The sequence below is a fragment of the Diadema antillarum genome, unplaced genomic scaffold (assembly GCF_040938485.1).
Source record: "Diadema antillarum isolate AM-2024a unplaced genomic scaffold, OU_Dant_1.0 seq00000367_RagTag, whole genome shotgun sequence".
Taxonomy (NCBI): Eukaryota; Metazoa; Echinodermata; class Echinoidea; order Diadematoida; family Diadematidae; genus Diadema; species Diadema antillarum.
Genome location: NW_027271368.1, coordinates 413,441 through 432,939, shown reverse-complemented (window position 1 = coordinate 432,939; position 19,499 = coordinate 413,441). Strand labels below are relative to the sequence as shown.

General features: G+C 36.8%; 1 protein-coding gene across 1 annotated transcript in view; it reads left to right on the top strand.

The window, feature by feature from the left end:
• Positions 1-18,902, top strand: part of LOC139731240 (serine/threonine-protein phosphatase 6 regulatory ankyrin repeat subunit A-like) — a 37,077-nt gene extending 18,175 nt beyond the window's left edge. The window contains exons 9-23 of the mRNA XM_071642125.1: positions 109-172; positions 875-1,084; positions 1,878-1,989; positions 3,053-3,127; positions 4,049-4,250; positions 4,488-4,693; positions 5,524-5,725; positions 7,283-7,370; positions 8,312-8,395; positions 9,039-9,184; positions 11,088-11,132; positions 15,089-15,171; positions 16,178-16,260; positions 17,019-17,110; positions 17,684-18,902. Coding sequence (XP_071498226.1) covers positions 109-172; positions 875-1,084; positions 1,878-1,989; positions 3,053-3,127; positions 4,049-4,250; positions 4,488-4,693; positions 5,524-5,725; positions 7,283-7,370; positions 8,312-8,395; positions 9,039-9,184; positions 11,088-11,132; positions 15,089-15,171; positions 16,178-16,260; positions 17,019-17,110; positions 17,684-17,925 — 1,934 coding nt within the window. The 3' untranslated portion in view covers positions 17,926-18,902. The remainder of the gene's footprint in view (positions 1-108; positions 173-874; positions 1,085-1,877; positions 1,990-3,052; positions 3,128-4,048; positions 4,251-4,487; positions 4,694-5,523; positions 5,726-7,282; positions 7,371-8,311; positions 8,396-9,038; positions 9,185-11,087; positions 11,133-15,088; positions 15,172-16,177; positions 16,261-17,018; positions 17,111-17,683) is intronic.
• The last annotated feature ends 597 nt before the right edge of the window (positions 18,903-19,499 follow it).

The following is a 19,499-nucleotide window of genomic DNA, read 5'->3' as shown; positions in this document are numbered from 1 at the left end:
TTCAAATGAAGTGAAAACGTTTGAAGAAAAAAAAACAAACAGGACATGACCATTACATGTCATGTTCTTTGGTTCTAGCTTTAGTATGCTGATTTGTCTTTATTTCAGGCTGTGATGTCAACGCCCTGGATGAAAACGGGAGAACACCAGCACACTGCGCATCATGCTCAGGGTGAGTAATAATCTCTCTTTCTCTCTCTCTCTCTCTAATACGTTTTGCCTTATCTGATACAAATCTATTTCATTCATTCAAAATAAGAAAATATCATAGTGAAGAGAAAAAAATAATAGTTAGCATGCATTTTCGCCCTTTTTGCATGCATTCGTATGTCATTTGCTCGGCTTAAGAACTCGTCTGAAAAAAAAAATGCTACTTAGGTTTTGAATTTGTACGTCATGATTACTACTTTATCATGCATGGTAGAGTACACTGTATATTATAAAATGGGTTCAAGAATGTAACCAATTAGTCGCACTGAAATGAGTCACGTGTGCGCTCATGATTTCTTACTAACATACACGCCTGTGCAGAAAGTGTGCAACGAAAAGTCATCGTGAATTTTGAGCAAGTTTTTCATGTAGCTGACTGGTATTGGCCCTTAAAGGTACGTTAAAAATGCAGTTAGTTTTTGACCCATTTTATGAATCAAATAATGCACAGGTTAAAGTTCATAACATTAGTGGAGATGCAGCGCACTCTCGGGTATTTACAATGTAGTGTAACATGCACTCAGCTGCACGTCATGTATGTTACACCACTGTGTGCGCTGCATCTCTACTAATGCACTCTCACCTGTGTATTATTTGTATATTATTATAGTAGCTGCACAATGTAAATGTCCTTTTGATATAATTATCATTGTGTGTCCACCAGGAATGTAGATTGTTTAGATCTCCTCATCAGCCGAGGGGCCGACTTTGACGTTCAGGACCGCGAGGGTCGCACGCCGCTTCACTACGCAGCGGGCAACGCCAACCACCAGTGTCTCCTCTCACTGGTGGCGATGGGGTCAAAGGTCAATACGTCAGACATCAGGAACTGCACGCCGCTGCACTACGCAGCAGCCGCAGACATGGAAGCCGAGTGAGTGTGGGTCTATCGGCAGTTTGCCTTCTGGTCATATTAGGGCAAAAGAACATACCCTACAATATCCTGTTTTGAGAAAAATTAGTTGAAAAATTAGTTTGAAAAATCCTTCCCTATATTTCCTTCCTTTGCGTGTGACACTTTAAAAGCACTAGATTTCTTAAAATGTTCTTACAGAATACAGAATGTTTTTGCAGACTCATGGCATATATAAGAAATTTATGATCAGGTCTCAGGTACTCTTCTGTTCAGAACATTGAAAGTTCTGATACTTGTGAGAGTTTTATATGATACAGCTGAAGAGGCTTATCTTCTGAATGATTGTCTGCAGAATTCCCATTGTGAGCTGTCTTTCAGCATTCAAAGACTAAAAAGCTTCTTCTCCACTTTTTTTGGTCTCCTGTTCATTAACCTTTTTTCTTATTTCTGTGTACATGTTCATGCCCCCCCCCCCCCCCTTAGTCCTTAGGGCTGTTTAATTGCATGATTATGGCATTTATTAACATACAAGTTTTCCTTCTGAAATCATCTCGGCCAAAAATCAGAATTTCAAACTGAAGAGAGTTAAAAAGTAAACAACTGAGGAAACCAAGATTTATTTATCTATTCATTGATTTATTATTATTTATTAATTCATCAATTTATTATTATTCATTTATTCATTAATTTATTATTATTTATTTATTCGTTCATTTATTGTTATTTTTTTATGTGAGGAGGATGTTATTGTATACTAGTCTTAGAACCAGGCCATGTTATTACTTCTGTTTTTATGCCAAATTTTTTTCAGCTGTGTGGAGCATCTTCTTCACAACAATGCCAGTCCCACACTACGAGACGAGCACGGCTACAACGCTCTCCACTACGCCGCGGCCAGTGGCCACAGTTTAGCTGCTGAAAAGGTTAGAAGGATGGCGTACTCATCAACACAGACATCATTGATATGTTAATCAGCCTCTTTATAATCTTTTAAGTATGATATGTATAGCTCTGTTTGATATGAGTTTTGAGGACTAAAGCAGTATGTGCTTCATCCTTTAACAATTTTGGTTTAATTCACACAGTGTTGTAAACAGGCCTGATGATATATTATAGATTCAAATCTGATTTTCATTTTTTTTCCCTTATGAAGTCTGTACACATTTTGCTATTTCCATATATCTAAAATCATGTTAAAATTTTGATTTCCATTTCTTTTTAAACCTCAATATCATTCCTGTATAAAACACAAATGTTAAAAATCTGTTATCTGTCAAATCTGTCATTCTATTTGCTTTACACAGGGACAAAGAGATTGGACGTACCGTACTTATAATGTTTGATGTGTTTTCTATGCAAATGTGTTGCATACCATGTACAGTCATTATCAATAAATCACTTTGAAGACAGCAGTGGTAATGATGTAGCAGTCCCACTGTTGTAAAGTGGACTCCTGTTAAAACAAAGTCCTAGGGACCAGCAGTTTTCTTTAGTTACATCGAAATTTCATTATAACCACACAAGTACACACACAAAAAAAACAGAGAGTCGATAATGTTGCGGCCTGTATCTTTATTTCATTGTAATCGTAATTTCGTTACAACCATGTTCGTTGTAACGGGAGCGCACTGTATTACACCATGATCTCTCTTTTTCCCTTTGTTGTATTCAATCATGAGCACCTGACAATGTCACAGCTTTTCATGTCAATAGACCTGTTTACTGACATACACAATTTTTATGCATGCCTTTCTTACAGTAGTTCTTCTTGACAACCTCAAAGCTTACCCGAGGTTTGCCCAACGTAGCAACAACTAATATATGCAAACTGCTTTCCAAGTATTGAAAAGTGTTTTTGATAAGAGGATGATAGCATAGCTTGTTACTACATGAGGATGGAAGAAACAGCCATAGATTTGAATATGTCAGTAAACCAATTTATTCACAGTTATCTGGATGTTTCTGTTTTTTCCCTCCGCACTTCAGTTACGAGCTGTTGCAGCTAATGAGCTCTTAGCGGCCAGTAGGGTAGGACCACTCACCACACCACTACATTTAGCAGTAAGTGTCTCCATTCATTCTTGCAACTTTGATTTCCAACATATTTGCTTTGCTTTCCTTTCTGTACTTTGATTCATCTTTGAAGTTCTTACTTTTTAGATATTTATGTCTGTGTTTTTATCACAAGACCTTCATTCTCATATATATATCTGTTCAGTTCAGTTCAGTTCAATTCGTTTATTCATTTCTACGATAAAAAAACAAACAAACATGCAATGCATACATACATAAATACAAAGCATACAATAATTGATTAGAATGTATAACACAATAAATATATAACAAATTAACAGAATAACGCACTTAGATATTTAACTGAGGAATACAGCCTTTGGTTAACTAAAGTGTGAAATGAAAAAAGAGAACTTGGAGGAAAGCTTCAGAAGCCTTGTGAGGAAATAAGTTCTCTTAAACCTTCTAATGAGGTATTTTACCGGCATATGTTACAAGTCAGATTAATGAGGAAACACACAAAAAACACACACACGCGCACACACACAAAGAATACATTTAAGGTATATAGATACAAAATAAGAGAGATCAACTTTTCATAAATGATTCAATATCTAAAGTAGATTTTGCCTCAGTCATACAGTATTTCTTCCTTGATCAATGCGATTTGATGATTTGATTGTTGTTTATGGTTTTGTTTTCATACTTCCACTGTGTGGGGTGCCAAGTACATCAATCTATCAAAACCCATATTTGGCAGAAATGTGTTTGGTTTCCCACTGGTACATGTAGCTCTCACAGATATCTATTGATGACATCAGTATTTGTTTTTGGTCAAGTCAATTTTGTGAAGTGAACTGGACTCAACGGAAGACCAGCTGATGCAGCTGAATATGGACTATCCAGCCATATTCTCAGATGGAAAACAAAATAAACACACCAATAATTTGATTGTTTCTCCCAAACCAGGCATACAACGGCCACGTGGAGGCTCTACAGGTTCTCATGCGCTCCATCGTCAATCTTGACATTCAGGATGCCAACGGGCGCACAGCTCTTGACCTCGCCGCGTTCAAGGGTCACGCGGAGTGTGTGGAGTCTCTTGTGATGCAGGGCGCTACCATACTGGTCCATGACTCGGTGTCTAAGAGAACACCGATGCATGCAGCAGGTGAGAAGTTTGTTTGTTTGTTTGCTTGTGTGCTTGTTTGTTTGTTTGTCTATGTGTTGTTTGTTTCTCCTCTGCATAAAGAGAGATGTGCTCAACATTGCTCACAAAGAAAAAAATTATCTTTTGCGTTTGTTTCTCGAAATTTCAGGAGTTAATTTCTGTTATTCCAACTTGACCTTTGACATTCCATCTGTGGCATTGACAATCATGTTGGTATGTCTGTTTGTGTCTTCCTAGCGTACAATGGCCATGCCGAATGCCTACGCATCTTGCTGGAGAATGCTGAGCAGGAAGGGGCAGTGGATGTGGTGGATGACCAGGGGAGGACGCCCCTGATGGTCGCCGTTAGCAACGGGCACATCGATGCCACACTTCTCTTGCTAGACCACCGTGCTAGTCCAACAATCCAGGACGTCAACAAGAGAACAGCTCTGCACCGAGCGGTAAGGTTTATACTCGCTGCCTTGCACAACATGATCAAACACTTCTCTTGTACCTTTCAGGGATGTGAATGACAGATAACTCTGAATTGTACAGCAAAGTTTTTAGATGAAAAGTTGGAAACTATTAATGATTCAGGGCTAAACTCAAGCATGATATTTCTGAACAAGCATCGTTGTGAAAAAGAAAAGTGATTAATCCATTTGATCTATTAGATTAATCCTATGATAAGTAGAAAACAAAAAGGATGATGAATAGTGTAATCCATTACTTACTGTGCATGAATTTTCTCCCTTAAAGGGATCGTATAGTCTTGGTTGAGACCTAATTTCAGGTTTCTAACATTTTTTGGTGAAATAATGAGAAACCTCTTATGAAATATGAAAGAGCATGTAATTCCATGAGGAATTCAACGTTTATTTGATGAAAATTGGTTTTGAAATGGCTGAGATATCCAAAACAGAGCGATTCTGATAAAGTGTGGGACCCAAACTTTATTATGATCGCTTTGTTTTACTTTGTTTTTGGATGTTTCAGTCATTCCAAACCCGATTTTCATCAAATAAACTTTTAATTCCTCTTAAAATGGTATGCTCTGTACTATTTCATAAGTGTTTTCTTGGTATCTTGCAAAAACTTAAAAGCCCAGTTCTCATCTCCACCAATACTGTACCATCCCTTTAATTTGCAATGTAGACCGAAGATGCCTGATATTACACATATACCAGTCACATAGTGTGATACACAAAAGATATCATTAAATTGTATTAAAGGTCAACTAAGAAATATGATAGCTTGCTAGTAAGTGTTTTTCTTGTTCTCCAACCCCAAGGCTGCCAATGGCCATGAAGAGTGCTGCGACGCCCTGCTAGGAGTCTGCAACACCAGCATGAGGGACGTCAACGGGCGGACAGCTCTCCACATGGCTGCTGCATGTGGCCACGAGGGTATCCTTAGCTCTTTGCTGCAGATAGAGCCCACCCAGCACCTAGACAACAGAGGTTACACACCCCTCCACTGGGCCTGCTACAATGGTAAGTGGCTCCACTGGTATAACTTGTTCTGAATTTCGCCTACAGAGGGAGACACAACTCTACATTTCCTAGGGCTTCACATGGTTTCATGCCCATGTAGACTGAAATGGACTGTCCCTATCACTTGGTCATCGTAACAAGGATATTGCAAGAAATGGGGGGGGGGGGGGTGGTATTTAATGAGAAATGACAAAAAGAAACTAGAGTAAGACTTACTTGCTATGGTTGATGATGGTGAAATTCTCCACAAAATACTCATATACTTTGTGGAAGCACTTTTCTTCGGAGTCTTAGGAACTATTGTTATTTTTGGTACATGCATTTGTTCAGTAAGCACACATATTTGAGTGATGAAATCGTAGTTTTCTTTAAAGGCATAATTTACCATTTGCAGATGAAACAAAAACCCAGCATTAGTGCTTCAAAAAAGTTCTAAAATGTGAGTTAGGGATAGAAACAACCAATGTGAAAATTTGAACCAGTATAACCAATGTTAAGTATTGTTAAATATGCAAAATGTGAACAATAGTTATAATAGAAAATGTTTCCAGACTAAACTGACTACAGTTATGGTTTAATGAGAAAAATAGAGATATCTCCTTAAATTTTCAGCTTTATTGCAAAAAATTTATATGATAGGAAGTTCTGTGATACAACTGACCTACACAAATGCATCAAAAGTGATATCTTGGACATTTCTTAAATTACTGCTCCCAAAGGTAAACAGGACCTTTAAGGACCTATGACTTAATAAAATTAAGGACTGCAGTGAAACAAGATGGTTTATTTACCCGTGAAACACAAAAGATATTGAACCCTTCTTTTATGTCATAGAATCATTTGAAATTTAAATTTTAACATTTGCCTCTATATAAAATGATTTACTGGTGTGAGACCACTATTGATTGCATTGAGACTTTTCCTCTGATGAGTGAATGAAAGCATATTCAGGTTGATCAAATGCTTTTTTTCCCCACACTTTGTGATTGATGCACTGTTTCTGTGGTCATTCGTTGCTGTAGTTTGTGCTACATATCAAAAAATATAGTATTGAACTTTTGTATGTGTGCTGACATCAAGTTCAGCATTGATATTTGGAGCCATAAAACATTGAAATACATATTTTGTGTTATGAAAGGAGCAGTTCGATATAGAAAATATGAGTAGCTAATGAATAGTTCGTATATTTTGCAACGAGAAAGGAAAATGCAGCTCTGCTTCTCTCCTTTATATGCTCCTACATTGTAACTGTGGTCATACACATGTAGTATAATGTTGTGTGTGTAGTGTCTCAACAACTTTATGAAATATTTCAATACTGTTGGGGAAATCTGAAACCTGTAGCCACAAGAGATAGTTTGACTCTGTACACACACACACACACACACACACACACACACACACACACACAAATACAAATAAGTTGTAGATGCAGTAAATTCATCTTTTTTTTTGTTTTTGTTTTTTATTACCAGTAATCAATGAGACTGTGAGTTGTAAGTGATGGAATGCACAATCTTGTCTGAAGTGTGATTTTTGTTCTTGTTCTGTTTTCAGGTCACGACAACTGTGTAGAACTTCTTCTGGAGCAGGATCCCAATATGTTCTTTGAAGGGAACACCTTTTCTCCGCTACATTGTGCTGTGTGAGTAGTTTGTGTACCTTCAACAAATGTGAAACTTCCAGAAGTCTGTACTTTGTGTTCATCCATACACACATTGACTGTTTCTTGCGACCAATTTCTTTTGTACACCAGACAAAAGGCGGCTCTTCTCAACTTGGTATTATTATCAATTGATACCGGAGATGTGACTATTTGATTCTGTAGTCAATGATATATGAACCAATCAGGCAATGCTGTTTGTGTCATAATGCTGAACAGGAGCATAGAATATTTGATGCACAGCACTTGAATATGATCAAGAGGGGAAAACAAGTTACTGCTGGTTTTCCTTAACCAATAGAATCTGGTATTTCAGTCAGACTCTGTGTACTCAAAATGGCTCGAGGTGCACTCATTATTGTGTTCAAAATGAGAATAGCTCCAGATAATGCGTAATCTCTCTGTTACTTATGTGCAATATTCAACTTAAAAGGCACCTCGGTGATGGAGATGTAGTACATCATAGAGCTCCCGCTGTTAAGCCATGATAACTGTACCCCATGTATTTATGTCTGAATTCAGTGATTGCAACAATATTCGAAGAATGTATCAGTGAAATTTGAATAAAATATGATAATCTATTCAAAAGTTATGAATTCTTAAAGTTTTTTGTGCTGCCATCGCTGTATAAGTAGATACAACAGTTTGTAATGTCATAGTAGGACAACAAAGATATAGAGAAAGAATACAGAGAATTAAAGATATATATTCATTTTCTATGGAAAGTGCACATTCCTTTGACATCTTACTGACTAAGTCAAGGGAAATATTCTCCTTGCCTTCTGAAAGACTTCAGTCAAAGGCTCTTTCGATGTACTAGAAAAACAAAAATATGTTAATATTCTAGTATGTTTTCTGTATACCATGGAACGTTTTTCACCATTTGAAGGTATAGGCTTGTTTGCTTTGATTCATTGCTGCAGATTACGAGACAACGAGGTGTGTGCTGAGATGCTGATAGATGCCTTGGCTGATGAGCTGGTCAATATACAAGATGCTAGGGGAAGGTAAAAATTTGTGACGTTTCTAAAAACATCACTTTTAACATCAAAAGATCCAGAGTTTCCGTAAAAGTGAAATTCCATCCTGGTATTAGGTTGCTATGTGTGAAAACAGAAAAATCAGACAAGAAGATAAATGACATTGTACACAGGTCAGTATACAGGGTTGTTGTATTGTTGGACAGTATAACAGATCATATCAGGGGTGCAATTTGGATGAAAGTCAGACTAGTAGACATGGAAATGCTCAGCGCAATTATAGCTTGTTATGTGAAGTCATGTCCAGAGCTGGCAATTAGTATGACTTGACAATAGTAGCTACGTGTATGTGTATTTGTTATTGTTTTTTCTCAGCAAAACTCAGAAAAACTTTTTTTTGAATTAAGAAAAGAAAAAAGCAAAAACAATGTAAATCATTACTTTTGATTTATCAGCATAATATGTGCATATTGTGTTTCCCTTTTGGGACCAGGAGGAGGTCTTTGCCTTCAAAGTATGTAATTGTACTTTGCGTTAGTATGTTTGTTGATCTGCAGCCCTGCAGTGTACCGGGTATGTTGCGCAATGTGCTAACTCTCAGTCACGGATTAACATTCATGAAGCTTTAAATAAGTCCGCATGTTTGTCTGTTTTAATCTGCCGATTTTAGGACGCCACTCCATGTGAGCGCCCTCAATGATCAGGTTGAGTGCATGCAGCTGTTACTGAAACACGGAGGACAGCCTAACATCCCAGACAAGAATGGCAAGACGTGCATCATGATAGCGGCGGAAAGCGGTTCGGCGGGAACAATTGGTGAGATTCAACAGATTTTTTTTCCTCTCTCACTTTTGCACGGGATGCAGTTTGGGCAATTTGTCCCAAACGTTTATTTGCATAATCTGACAAATTTTTTATACAGCCAATTAAAAAGAAAGAAAAAGCGTTAAAGACATACAAAGTAATGGCAAAAGTCATACAATTTTTTTTCCATGCTATATTAAAGAGGAGGTTTTTTGCTTTCCTCTCAGTTAATCCAAGTTTTTGATGGAGACAAGAGTTTTTGTTGTTATTTTTTATTTTAGAAGAAAGGGGATTCAGGTCTGTGGTATGGCAGGAGTGAACAATCTTTCTTTGGCAAAAAAAAAAAGTTTTCTGAAAAGGGGACTGCCAGGCTGAGGGAAGCTTTTGTTATCTGCTTTTGCTTTAGAAATACAAGCTAATGAAATATCTGTAGCATGGCTATGATTTCTGTGAAGAGAAAACCATGAAATTATTTCTGGAGTTTACAAAATTTATCAAGTCTTATAAGGTCTGCAACTTTTGTCCGTTTGTGCAATTTAAATGATATGCGTACACACAATGCTGATTTGATAGCCGAAATTTTGTCCCTTTGTGGAGTCGGTAGGAATTTTTTAGGTACGATATATGTTTATGAGTGGTGTATCTGTCAGAAAGATAGCAAAAACAAAGTCTATGCCTGGCCGTACCCTTTAATATGTCTCCATCTTTCTTGTAAAATACCTCCCCAACAATCCCCCACCCCCCCAAAAAAAAGAATGAGAAGAAGAAGAAGAAGAAAAATGAATAGATAAAGAAAGAAAGAATGAAAGAAATGGAATGTGATGATACTGGCAGAATATGGTTTATTACATAACTACAGATTGTATGCTTGCTTTGGTTTCATTACATAACTACACTTGCTTTGATTTCATTCCTGTTTGAAAAATATTTTCAAACATTTCATAACTGAGTTAACAGGTTTCATTTTGCCACATACATGGTGGGGTTCTTAACTTCTATAGGAAATTATTCAGTGTCTCCTACCTTATGATGATTTGGCATCATTTTGTCCATTCACTTAATTATCATTTTCCAAGCAGTTTTTGTTTCTCAACATAGTTATATTATTTCTTTTAAAAAGCAGTATTCCATGCGGTGTTTAAGTTAACTTTAATCATTTGAAGAAAATCAGGCAAGTATGACGATAGACTTTTTATTTTAGTATGTTGTTGTGTAAACAAACGATATAACTGATTTTCAAAAACGTGAAGAATGATGGAATTTCATTACATTATTTTGGGTTGGATTTTGATAAAAAAAACTTGCCCTTTCCTGTATGTCTGAGTGTACTTTTATTCATTGGGGCCAGCATTGACATGGTGTGTTATTGCACTTTCAAGTTACACAGAGGACTCCCATTGTAATGAAGTCTTTGGGACCAGCAGTTTTTGTTTTTGTTTTGTTTTGTTTGTTTTTTTGTTGTGTTACAATGTTGTTATAGAAGAACAAATAAAGTATGTAGAGATATATATATATATATATGATAATTTGGGGACCTGAATCTTTACTTCATGATATCAAACTTTCAGTAAAGCCAAACACATAAAGTATAGTATGTAAAGATACATAGATAATAATGATTTAGGGACCTGAATTTTTACTTCATTATATCAAAATTTATGGTAGCCAAAGAAATAAAGTATATTAAGATATATAAATAATAGTTTTGGGTCCTGAATTTGTACTTCTTTGTATCAAAATGTCATGAAAGCTAAAGAAAGAGAGTGTATAAAGATATAAAGATGCTAATTTTGGGATGTGAACTTATATTCATTGTAACAAAATTTTGTTATAACCATGTTCGTTACAACGGGAGTGCACTGAATGAGATTTGGGTACGGCACCACTAACCCACACGTTTGCACTGTTTGGTTAGAATTACTATGCTGTCCTGAGGAGGATTGTGTTGATTTTCCCACTGGTAAGAGGATATTAAGCCCCTCCCTCCTTCAGTCACTGTGGTCTCGCTGTGTGTCCTGGGTGCTTGGGAGATCTCCTGGAATGATTTGGACTCCAATGATTTGGACTAAAATGACCCTCCCCACCCCATCAAAAACAGGAACATCTATAAGAATGAAAAACAAAACTACAGTCTTTAGATCACATATCTATTTTGTTGCTTTTCTGAATCAAACATGGTGATATTAAGAGTAGCAGCTGATCAGTGTGTATTTTTGAACAAAATCAGTCAAAATCCAGTGTAATGGAGAACAAAAAATAGGTCTTGTGATAAATTTGAAATTTGTCCTGTTCATGAAGGCCACGAATGAGTGCAATCAATGGGACACAGATTTCTTTCATCCTTTGTCTGTTAAATGCAATGATCTAAGATTTTTACCCTCTTAATGGCTCTATTTCCATTTCAAATTGAAATTATACTGCCGATGAAAAGCTTAGTAGTACTTGTTTTTTTTTATCTCTATCTGGCGTTTGAGCCCTAAAGGGGAAATCCAGTCCAATATGAGTTAGTCTAATAAGAAAGAGTGAAATATTACGAGTTTAATGGTAAAATTTTGATCGAAATTGGATGAAAAATAAGGAAGTTAGGACAGTTTGAAGTTTCGCTAATTCTTGAGGAAACAGTTCGTGAACGGGCAATATGAGTATGCAAATGGCAAAGTGAGCATGTCGCTCCCTCACAACTTGCCAGATTTGAACATAAGATTGTGAAATTTCCCGTTTTTCATTCAAACGCAATTATTCCTGAGACTCAAATCCTGATATATCTAACTGATCACTATTCTGAAGTTATTCAACCAGGAATAACATCACGTGTCAGACTTCAAGAACGGGAACATTAAATTTTCGTCATTTTTTTGTACACGATCGATGGAAAATTGTGAGGGTATGACATGGTCAGCTCACTCATTTGCATATTCATATGCACTGTACAAGAGTTCTGTTTTGCAGAAATTTGCAAAATTTCAAAATGTCATAACTTCGTTATTTTTCATCTGATTTCAGTCAAATTTTTACCGTTGAACTCATAAGATTTTATTCCTTTTTATCAGACTAACCTATTTTTGGACTGGATTTCCTCTTTAATGTTCAATGAAACTTGTCATGTTTTCACATGATTTTAGATGAATTTGACAGAGGTTTGTGTCCCTTCTATGACCAGCATCTCCAACCCAGGGTGCAAACCTAGGGCCACAGTCTGTGAACTTTGTTTTAATGGTTCTACATAAAAGTCAGTGTGGGTTGTGGAACTGTGTGTGTAGATTTTGCTCCTCTTATTTTGATCACATTTACTCTCATGCTAACCAAATATGATTTATTGTCTGTAGATGTCATTTAAGTTCCAAGTCAGCTTTTTAAAACTGCTCACAGCATAAACAATCTTTGTTTATTTTAAACAGCTTTAACTTTGTTTTACTTTTATGCAATATGGACATGAGGCAAGCCAGGAATGATAGAAATGCTTGTAGCTGTAGATATTTGTATCGATATTATCTCTTTATGCGAAATTTCGATACTCAATAGTATCTTAGGATTTGCCAATGTATTTGATAATTATCTTTAAGTAGCTTTGGTCTCAATATAGAATTTGTTAGTAAGTATGTCAATCCAATATTAGTCTCTTCTTTGATAAATCAACATTTTTTTATTTTTTTTTTTGGTCAAAGCAAGGATCCTCTCAACTTATACAGCAGTCTTTGGAGCTTGCACATTTCAACACTGCACAATTCTTTTCCAAAGTACATGCTGGCATTGCACAATTCTTTCTCTAAAGCACAAATCTTACCACTGCACAATTATTTGTTGAAGCACATCAGTATTGTCCATTTTTCTGTGCACTGTATATATACAATTGTTTTGATATTTATTTATTTTTAACATTTGCTTGCTCTCATTTTAGTTACATGCCTCTATTTACATTTTCAGTGAAACCATGTATTTCTCTGTGGCTGCTGGGTGGGCATAATCATAAACATGAACATTGCATGAACATTTCTAGCAAGTCACATTCACTTCACAGAAGGTCTCATTAGAAGAGATGATCATTGCAAACTCTTGAGGAATATGATGTGAAGCCTCATCACGAGGCTTTGTTTTTGTTAAATGCTCCTCATCTTTAAAGGGAACGCAAACCCAAAAATCAATGTGGATTGAGTGAAAGCAGCAACATTAGTAGAACACATCGGTGAAAGCTTGAAGAAAATCGGACAAACGATGCAAAAGTTATGAATTTTTAAAGTTTTGTTGTTGGAACGGCTGGATGAAGAGACTACTAGAGGTTAAGACGTATGAGTGGACAACAATACAAAGAAAATATAAAGGTAATTCAACAAAAATTCAGTTTTTCATGAAAATTACAAATTCCATTAACTTGATACTGACATATGTTAAGGGTAGCAATTATTCCCCCTACTTTCTGAAAGCGGTTGGTCCATTGCTCTTTCATAATGCTAGAAAAGTAAATTTTTGTTTAATTTCCTTTATATTTTCTTTGTATTGTTGTCCACTAATACATCATAACCTTTACTAGTCTCCTTGCCCAGCGGTTCCAGTAACAAAACTGTAAAAATTCATAACTTTTGCATCAATTGTCTGATTTTCCTTAAACTTTCACTGATGTCTTTTACCAATGTTGCTGCTTTCACTCAATCCACATTGCTCTTTGAGTTTGGGTTTCCTTTAACGGCAGCCTTTCCATGGATTGAATTGTGTGCTCTGAATATAAGAAAACATGAACTTCAAAGAATCAACAGAACTTTCCTCTACACATGTGCATTCTTGTTTTCTTTCTTAATTATGTATTATATGTGTATATTATTTCATTTTTTTTCTTATAATCACTCTTTTGATTTATTTCTACATGTAGTTTTTATTGAATTTTGAAGTAGCTTTTCTATGCTTGTCCATGTATGCAATTTGTGTCACTATGAGAGCACATTGATTTATTGAAATGTAGGAGGTTTTTCTGCATAGCAAGTCACATTTCTGTATTCTTATTTGCATTGCATATTATCAATTCCCATGGGGTCTTGGGAGGATTTCCAAATTTAGGAGTCTTGCGTGGCAGGAAAGCATTTGGCATTGACTCTGGAGTAGTGACTAGAATATCTTTCAAGTTTATTAGTCTGTAGTGGTATAACAGGTTAAACTAAACAGCCAAAGTGAAAATGTTAAGATGTACAGTATGTCAGTACTGTGTGAAAATAACTTTTATTTGCTGTTTATGTATATCCTGTATATGAGCATCTATATTATTGATGTGATTGTTTTATTTTTCCAATATATATATATATCTATGTGTGTATGTATATTTATTTTGTGTATTATATTTGTAAATTTTGATTTTATTGGGTCTTCTAATTAGTGTGATAATTGTAAAACCAGAATGACAACTGTAATGAGAATTGCAGAACTACCAACTGGCAGATTTTGACAGTTTTTAACTTTATAACAAACTCAATCTACAGCAAAATGGAAAGGGTGGTGTTTGTTATCAAAACATTGTTCTTATCTTTTGGAAAGGAATTGCATACATGGGATGAAAAGGAACACTTCACCCTCAATTTGTTCAGGTCAAATCACTCAATTAGAGTCTATTCTCTATGATAAAACACATTTTGCATTTTCCTTTGGGCAAAGTAATGCTGCACCATAAACAGTGGTGTATTTAGTGCTTTTTTAGAAATAATCTGTCGTATCTATCAATCAGTGCCATATACATGTATCAAAGATAGACTGATGTCGAGCATTTGTACCGTGATTAGAAGCGAAGTACATCTTTGGATGTAAACGGAGTTTCATTTCACATAAACTATTGCTACTAGATGTGTCATTTTTTGTTGTTGTTGTTGTTTCTTTTTTTAATGTTTACCATAATTGATGTTGACACTTTGATACTGCCCTCGTGTGTTCTGACAGAGCTGTTGGTGACGGGAGCGATAGCAGACATCACCTTGTCAGACGAAGCTGGGAACACGGCTCTTCATCTGGCCTGCCAGCAGGTAGGGTTGATAATACTGTCACCGAAAAAAAAAAAAACTATCATGGAAAAAGTGAGAGAGTTTCAGTCACAGTTCGTCATGTTTTCGTAGTTTAGGTTTCATCCCCAAACTGATTTCTCACCTTTCATGATGTAGCTGTTGCAAAAAGGAAGTTCTATAAACAAGCTGATTGTATAGTGATGACAAGTTAAAGGGATAGTACAGTTTTGGTGGATATGAGAATTTGGCTTTTAGCTTTTTGCGAGATACCAAGAAAACACTTATGAAATAGTACAGAGCACACCATTTTAAGAGGAATTCAAAGTTTATTTGATGAAAATCAGGTTTGGAATGACTGAAACATCCAAAAACAAAGTAAAACAAAGCAATCATAATAAAATGTGGGTCCCACACTTATTAGAATCACTCTGTTTTGGATATCTCAGCCATTTCAAAACCAATTTTCATCAAATAAACGTTGAATTCCTCATGGAATTACATGCTCTTTCATATTTCATAAGAGGTTTCTCATTATCTCACCAAAAAATGTTAGAAACCTGAAATTAGGTCTTAACCAAAACTATATGATTCCTTTAAGTCTTATTGTTGGTTGGTCACATGATGTTGGAAACACAAAATGATGCTTTGAAAGTCTTGAGGATGATGATTCCTGTTAGTGTACTTTACACAAATGTTTCCATGTGGGACTATGCTGTCAATCAATGAACCATGTGACTTTATGAGCTGCATACAGAAATTTCCGTTTTCTTTATGTTTTTTTTTTCCAGCTTATTTACACTTTTCAGCACTCCTCTGTTTCATAATGATACATAGAATATCTGAATCATCTAGCCTGAAATCAAAGAGACAGTGTTATACTAGGATTTTTGTCTTTTTCTGTGTAGGAGTGTGTATTTATGTTTTGCCCTACCTGGCCACTTTCCGGCAATATTCCAATGTGCATGCAATGTGTGATTTCTTGTACTATTATGTGTCTTGTCGTTTCGTTGTGTTTTTGCCCGGACAGAAACATGAAGGCTGTGCCCTGATGGTCTTGGAGAAGATTGAAGACGTCCGAGTACTGGACACACCAAATGCCAAAGGAGAGACGTGAGTTGACCCTCTGTATCTTTTATGGCGTAGGTCTGACTGACCGTCTGTTGCTGCACTTAGAATTAACTTATCCAGAGTTTCTTCCCATGGAAAGCAAGGTTTTCTCCATAGGGTCATATATCCATTTTGCAAATGTCACAAAATTTTGCATGGTTGAAAAATAATGTCTGCCAACATCGTATATGAAATGATTGGGTAATATTCCTCAGTGTTTTGTAAAGAGAATGAAAAAACTAATCCCATGACACTCAATAATTATAATAAATTTTAAATTTACAAAGCGCATAATGATCATTATTATTTTCTATGCGCTTGACACATTCGCTCTCCTTTCATAGTGAGAATGGCAGCTAGAATATTTAAGGGTCCAAATAGATTCACTAGAAATCTATAGTATAGATATTTATTCCCCTTCATCATAGAAAAGTGTCCAGTTTTTATCATTCTAGGGAAAGGTCAAAATCACCTACAATATACCACCTTCTGAAAAGAATTCTGGGTAGCAAAAGGGGCACCCTATTAAACTTTAGCTGAAAAAATGAACTAAATTTACCAAACCACAAAATATTCAAGCACATTGTACCAAACAGAATAATCTTAGACTATCAGGTGTATTGATAGTATGATGTTTTGATACAGTATTGATATAATATTAAGATCAAGATTCAACGATATGATCCCAGGATGAATCTGAAATGTATCGTCATATATTTCGCATTGAAAGTGGTTGATTTTCTTCTCTGCCCACGATCCAGATCTCTGCACGTGGCAGCATCTCGGGGTCTAGTCACAGTGGTCCAGGACCTCATAGCGAGGGGAGCTAGTCTTCTTGCCGTAGATAATAAAGGTGAGGCCTCTGTCCATGCTGGTTAACAATTCCAGTGGCAGTTCTTGCAGTTTCTTGTGACAGAACTTTGTATTAAAGGCCTGGATCATTTTCACGGCTGAAATATCCATGAGCCTGCCAGGGATGTCAAAGGCTTTCTGCAGTTTGTTTGTTTGTTTGTTTGTGTGTGTGTGTGTGTGTGTGTGTGTGTGTGTGTGTGTGTGTGTGTGTGTGTGTGTGTGTGTGTGTGTGTGTGTGTGCATGCATGCTAGGATTTTTCTGTTTGAGAGATGTTATCTGCAAGTGCAATCTGCAAACTAATTGGCCGATTATTTATATTTTGAGTGGTCATAAGTGATGAAATCTTTTTGAGTGTGGATCTGTGACACTGAACAATAATCAAGCTACATCACTACCAAACAGAATTGACAAGAAGTAACTTTGTTTCTAGGCCGCCATGTGCATGATCTCTCCTCTTTGGAAACTTTTGCACCCATGTGCACTGTAGATTTCCTCAGATCAGTTCATGAATACACAAATTTGCATATTATATGCATATTCACAACACCCTCTAACTCTTCTCTCCCTGAATAGGGTACACGCCTGCCTTGAGCTGCGCCTCTTCGGACAAAGTGGCCGATTGTCTGGCCCTCATCCTGGCCCACATGATGCCCTTCTCGCCCAGCAACAACACCACTGCCAACTCCTCCCGCATCGCCCTGGCCCTTTCGGGGGAGCTGGGCCGCACCCGCCCCTCCACCAGCCTGGACTTCAACGACGGCAACCGGAGTCGGACGGAGAGCAACGCAGACACGTCTGACTCGGAGACCTATTGACAATTGAGCTGAGGGGGATAGCATCCATTTATTAATTTTTTCAAGTTTTTATTCATGCTTGAATACTTTTTTTGTTGTTTTCTGGTTATCCCCACCTCACTGTCTTTACTTAGTTAATTTTTCATTTGTGACTTTGTTTGTAGTTTTGGGGTTTCTTTGCAAGTACAGGTGGTGGTATGTAGTGTAGTTTGTATATCCTCCACCTTTTCACTCTCTCCAATGCTCGCATACACCAAATAATTCTTGTGCTTTTCCTCAGGAGCCGTATGGGTTAACAGTTTGTCTTGCACATGTGTGTTTCTTTAGGAGGAAATTTGTCAGATTTCTGAACGTGCATATTTTCATCGCACTTGTGTGTGTCTGATTGAGATTAAACTGTCTCCTTCTGTCGCAGTAGAAGTGAAGGAGACTCTCACATGATCTTTAATAAATCTAATATAAATTTTCATGGCTTCTGCTAGTCTCTTATAAGGCTGATTTAGTTGAGTTTTTATGACGGGAGGAGGGGCTGACTGGAAAAAAAAAAGAGACGAAAATTGTCGTGAAGATATACCTGTGTTGTGCTTGATGTATCATCAAGGTTGCAATTATGTACACTGCAAGGAGTGTTTTTTCCTCGCTCCTCACAATCTTAAGATATTTTCCAAAAGAGTCATACTTCCCTGAGTACCTGATATGCATCGGAACAAAACATAGGAAAAACAGGGGTGCATACATGTGTTGCTGTACAATCTTGGGCCCAACTCCTACCTTCTGGGCCAGATGTTTGTCTGCCCTTGCATGACTGTATGTACATGTGTCATTAAGCAGTGCATATGTTATTAAGCTATGAAAAAATGCCTGTTCCTACTCTACATTCTCCAAAATCCCCCCCCCCCCCCAATGAATGTGCAAATTGAGGGTTTACTTGAATTGAAGCTATGTAGCACTCCCCTGCATTCCAGAAAAGATATGCCATCGTATTTAGTGTGATCATTCATTGCAAGAAATAGTAAAGAATAGTTACAGTTTCTTTCCGCATGTGGTTGAAAAAGAGTTACAGTGAAAGTTCAAAGAGAGGAAGGCTTTGATCATTGTATGCAAACAGCGCCCCCAGTGATCCACTGGATTCATTCTTTCTTCCTACGTAGTGCTTGAACTTTTTTTCAGATTGTCCTTTGGTCAACTTACTTGACACACTGTGTCAAGTCTGTGCGGGTATGCGATGTCCCCAAGTATCGCAGAATATTCTTACTGCGAGAAGTAGTGACAATTCAAGATTTGGCTGACGTCATAGAAGGAAAGGAGAATAAAACGAAGGACTGCCTTGACTCATTCATACATCACTCCATCTCGATGTGTGTGCATGCTTTCTAACCCTTTCCTTGCTAGGGACTTTGTATAGTGTGTAAAATACTGTGGGTCTTTGTGCCCATCAGCACTCAACGCATCGGGATGTAGGTTGATTCATACAAGAAGAACTGCCTCATCTGCAATAAGACATTCAAGGGCATGTCAGAAGTAAGAATGACTCAATTGAAAGAACTTTCTGGCAATGACGATGGTTCCGCACCAATCCTTCGACTGGTAGCCAC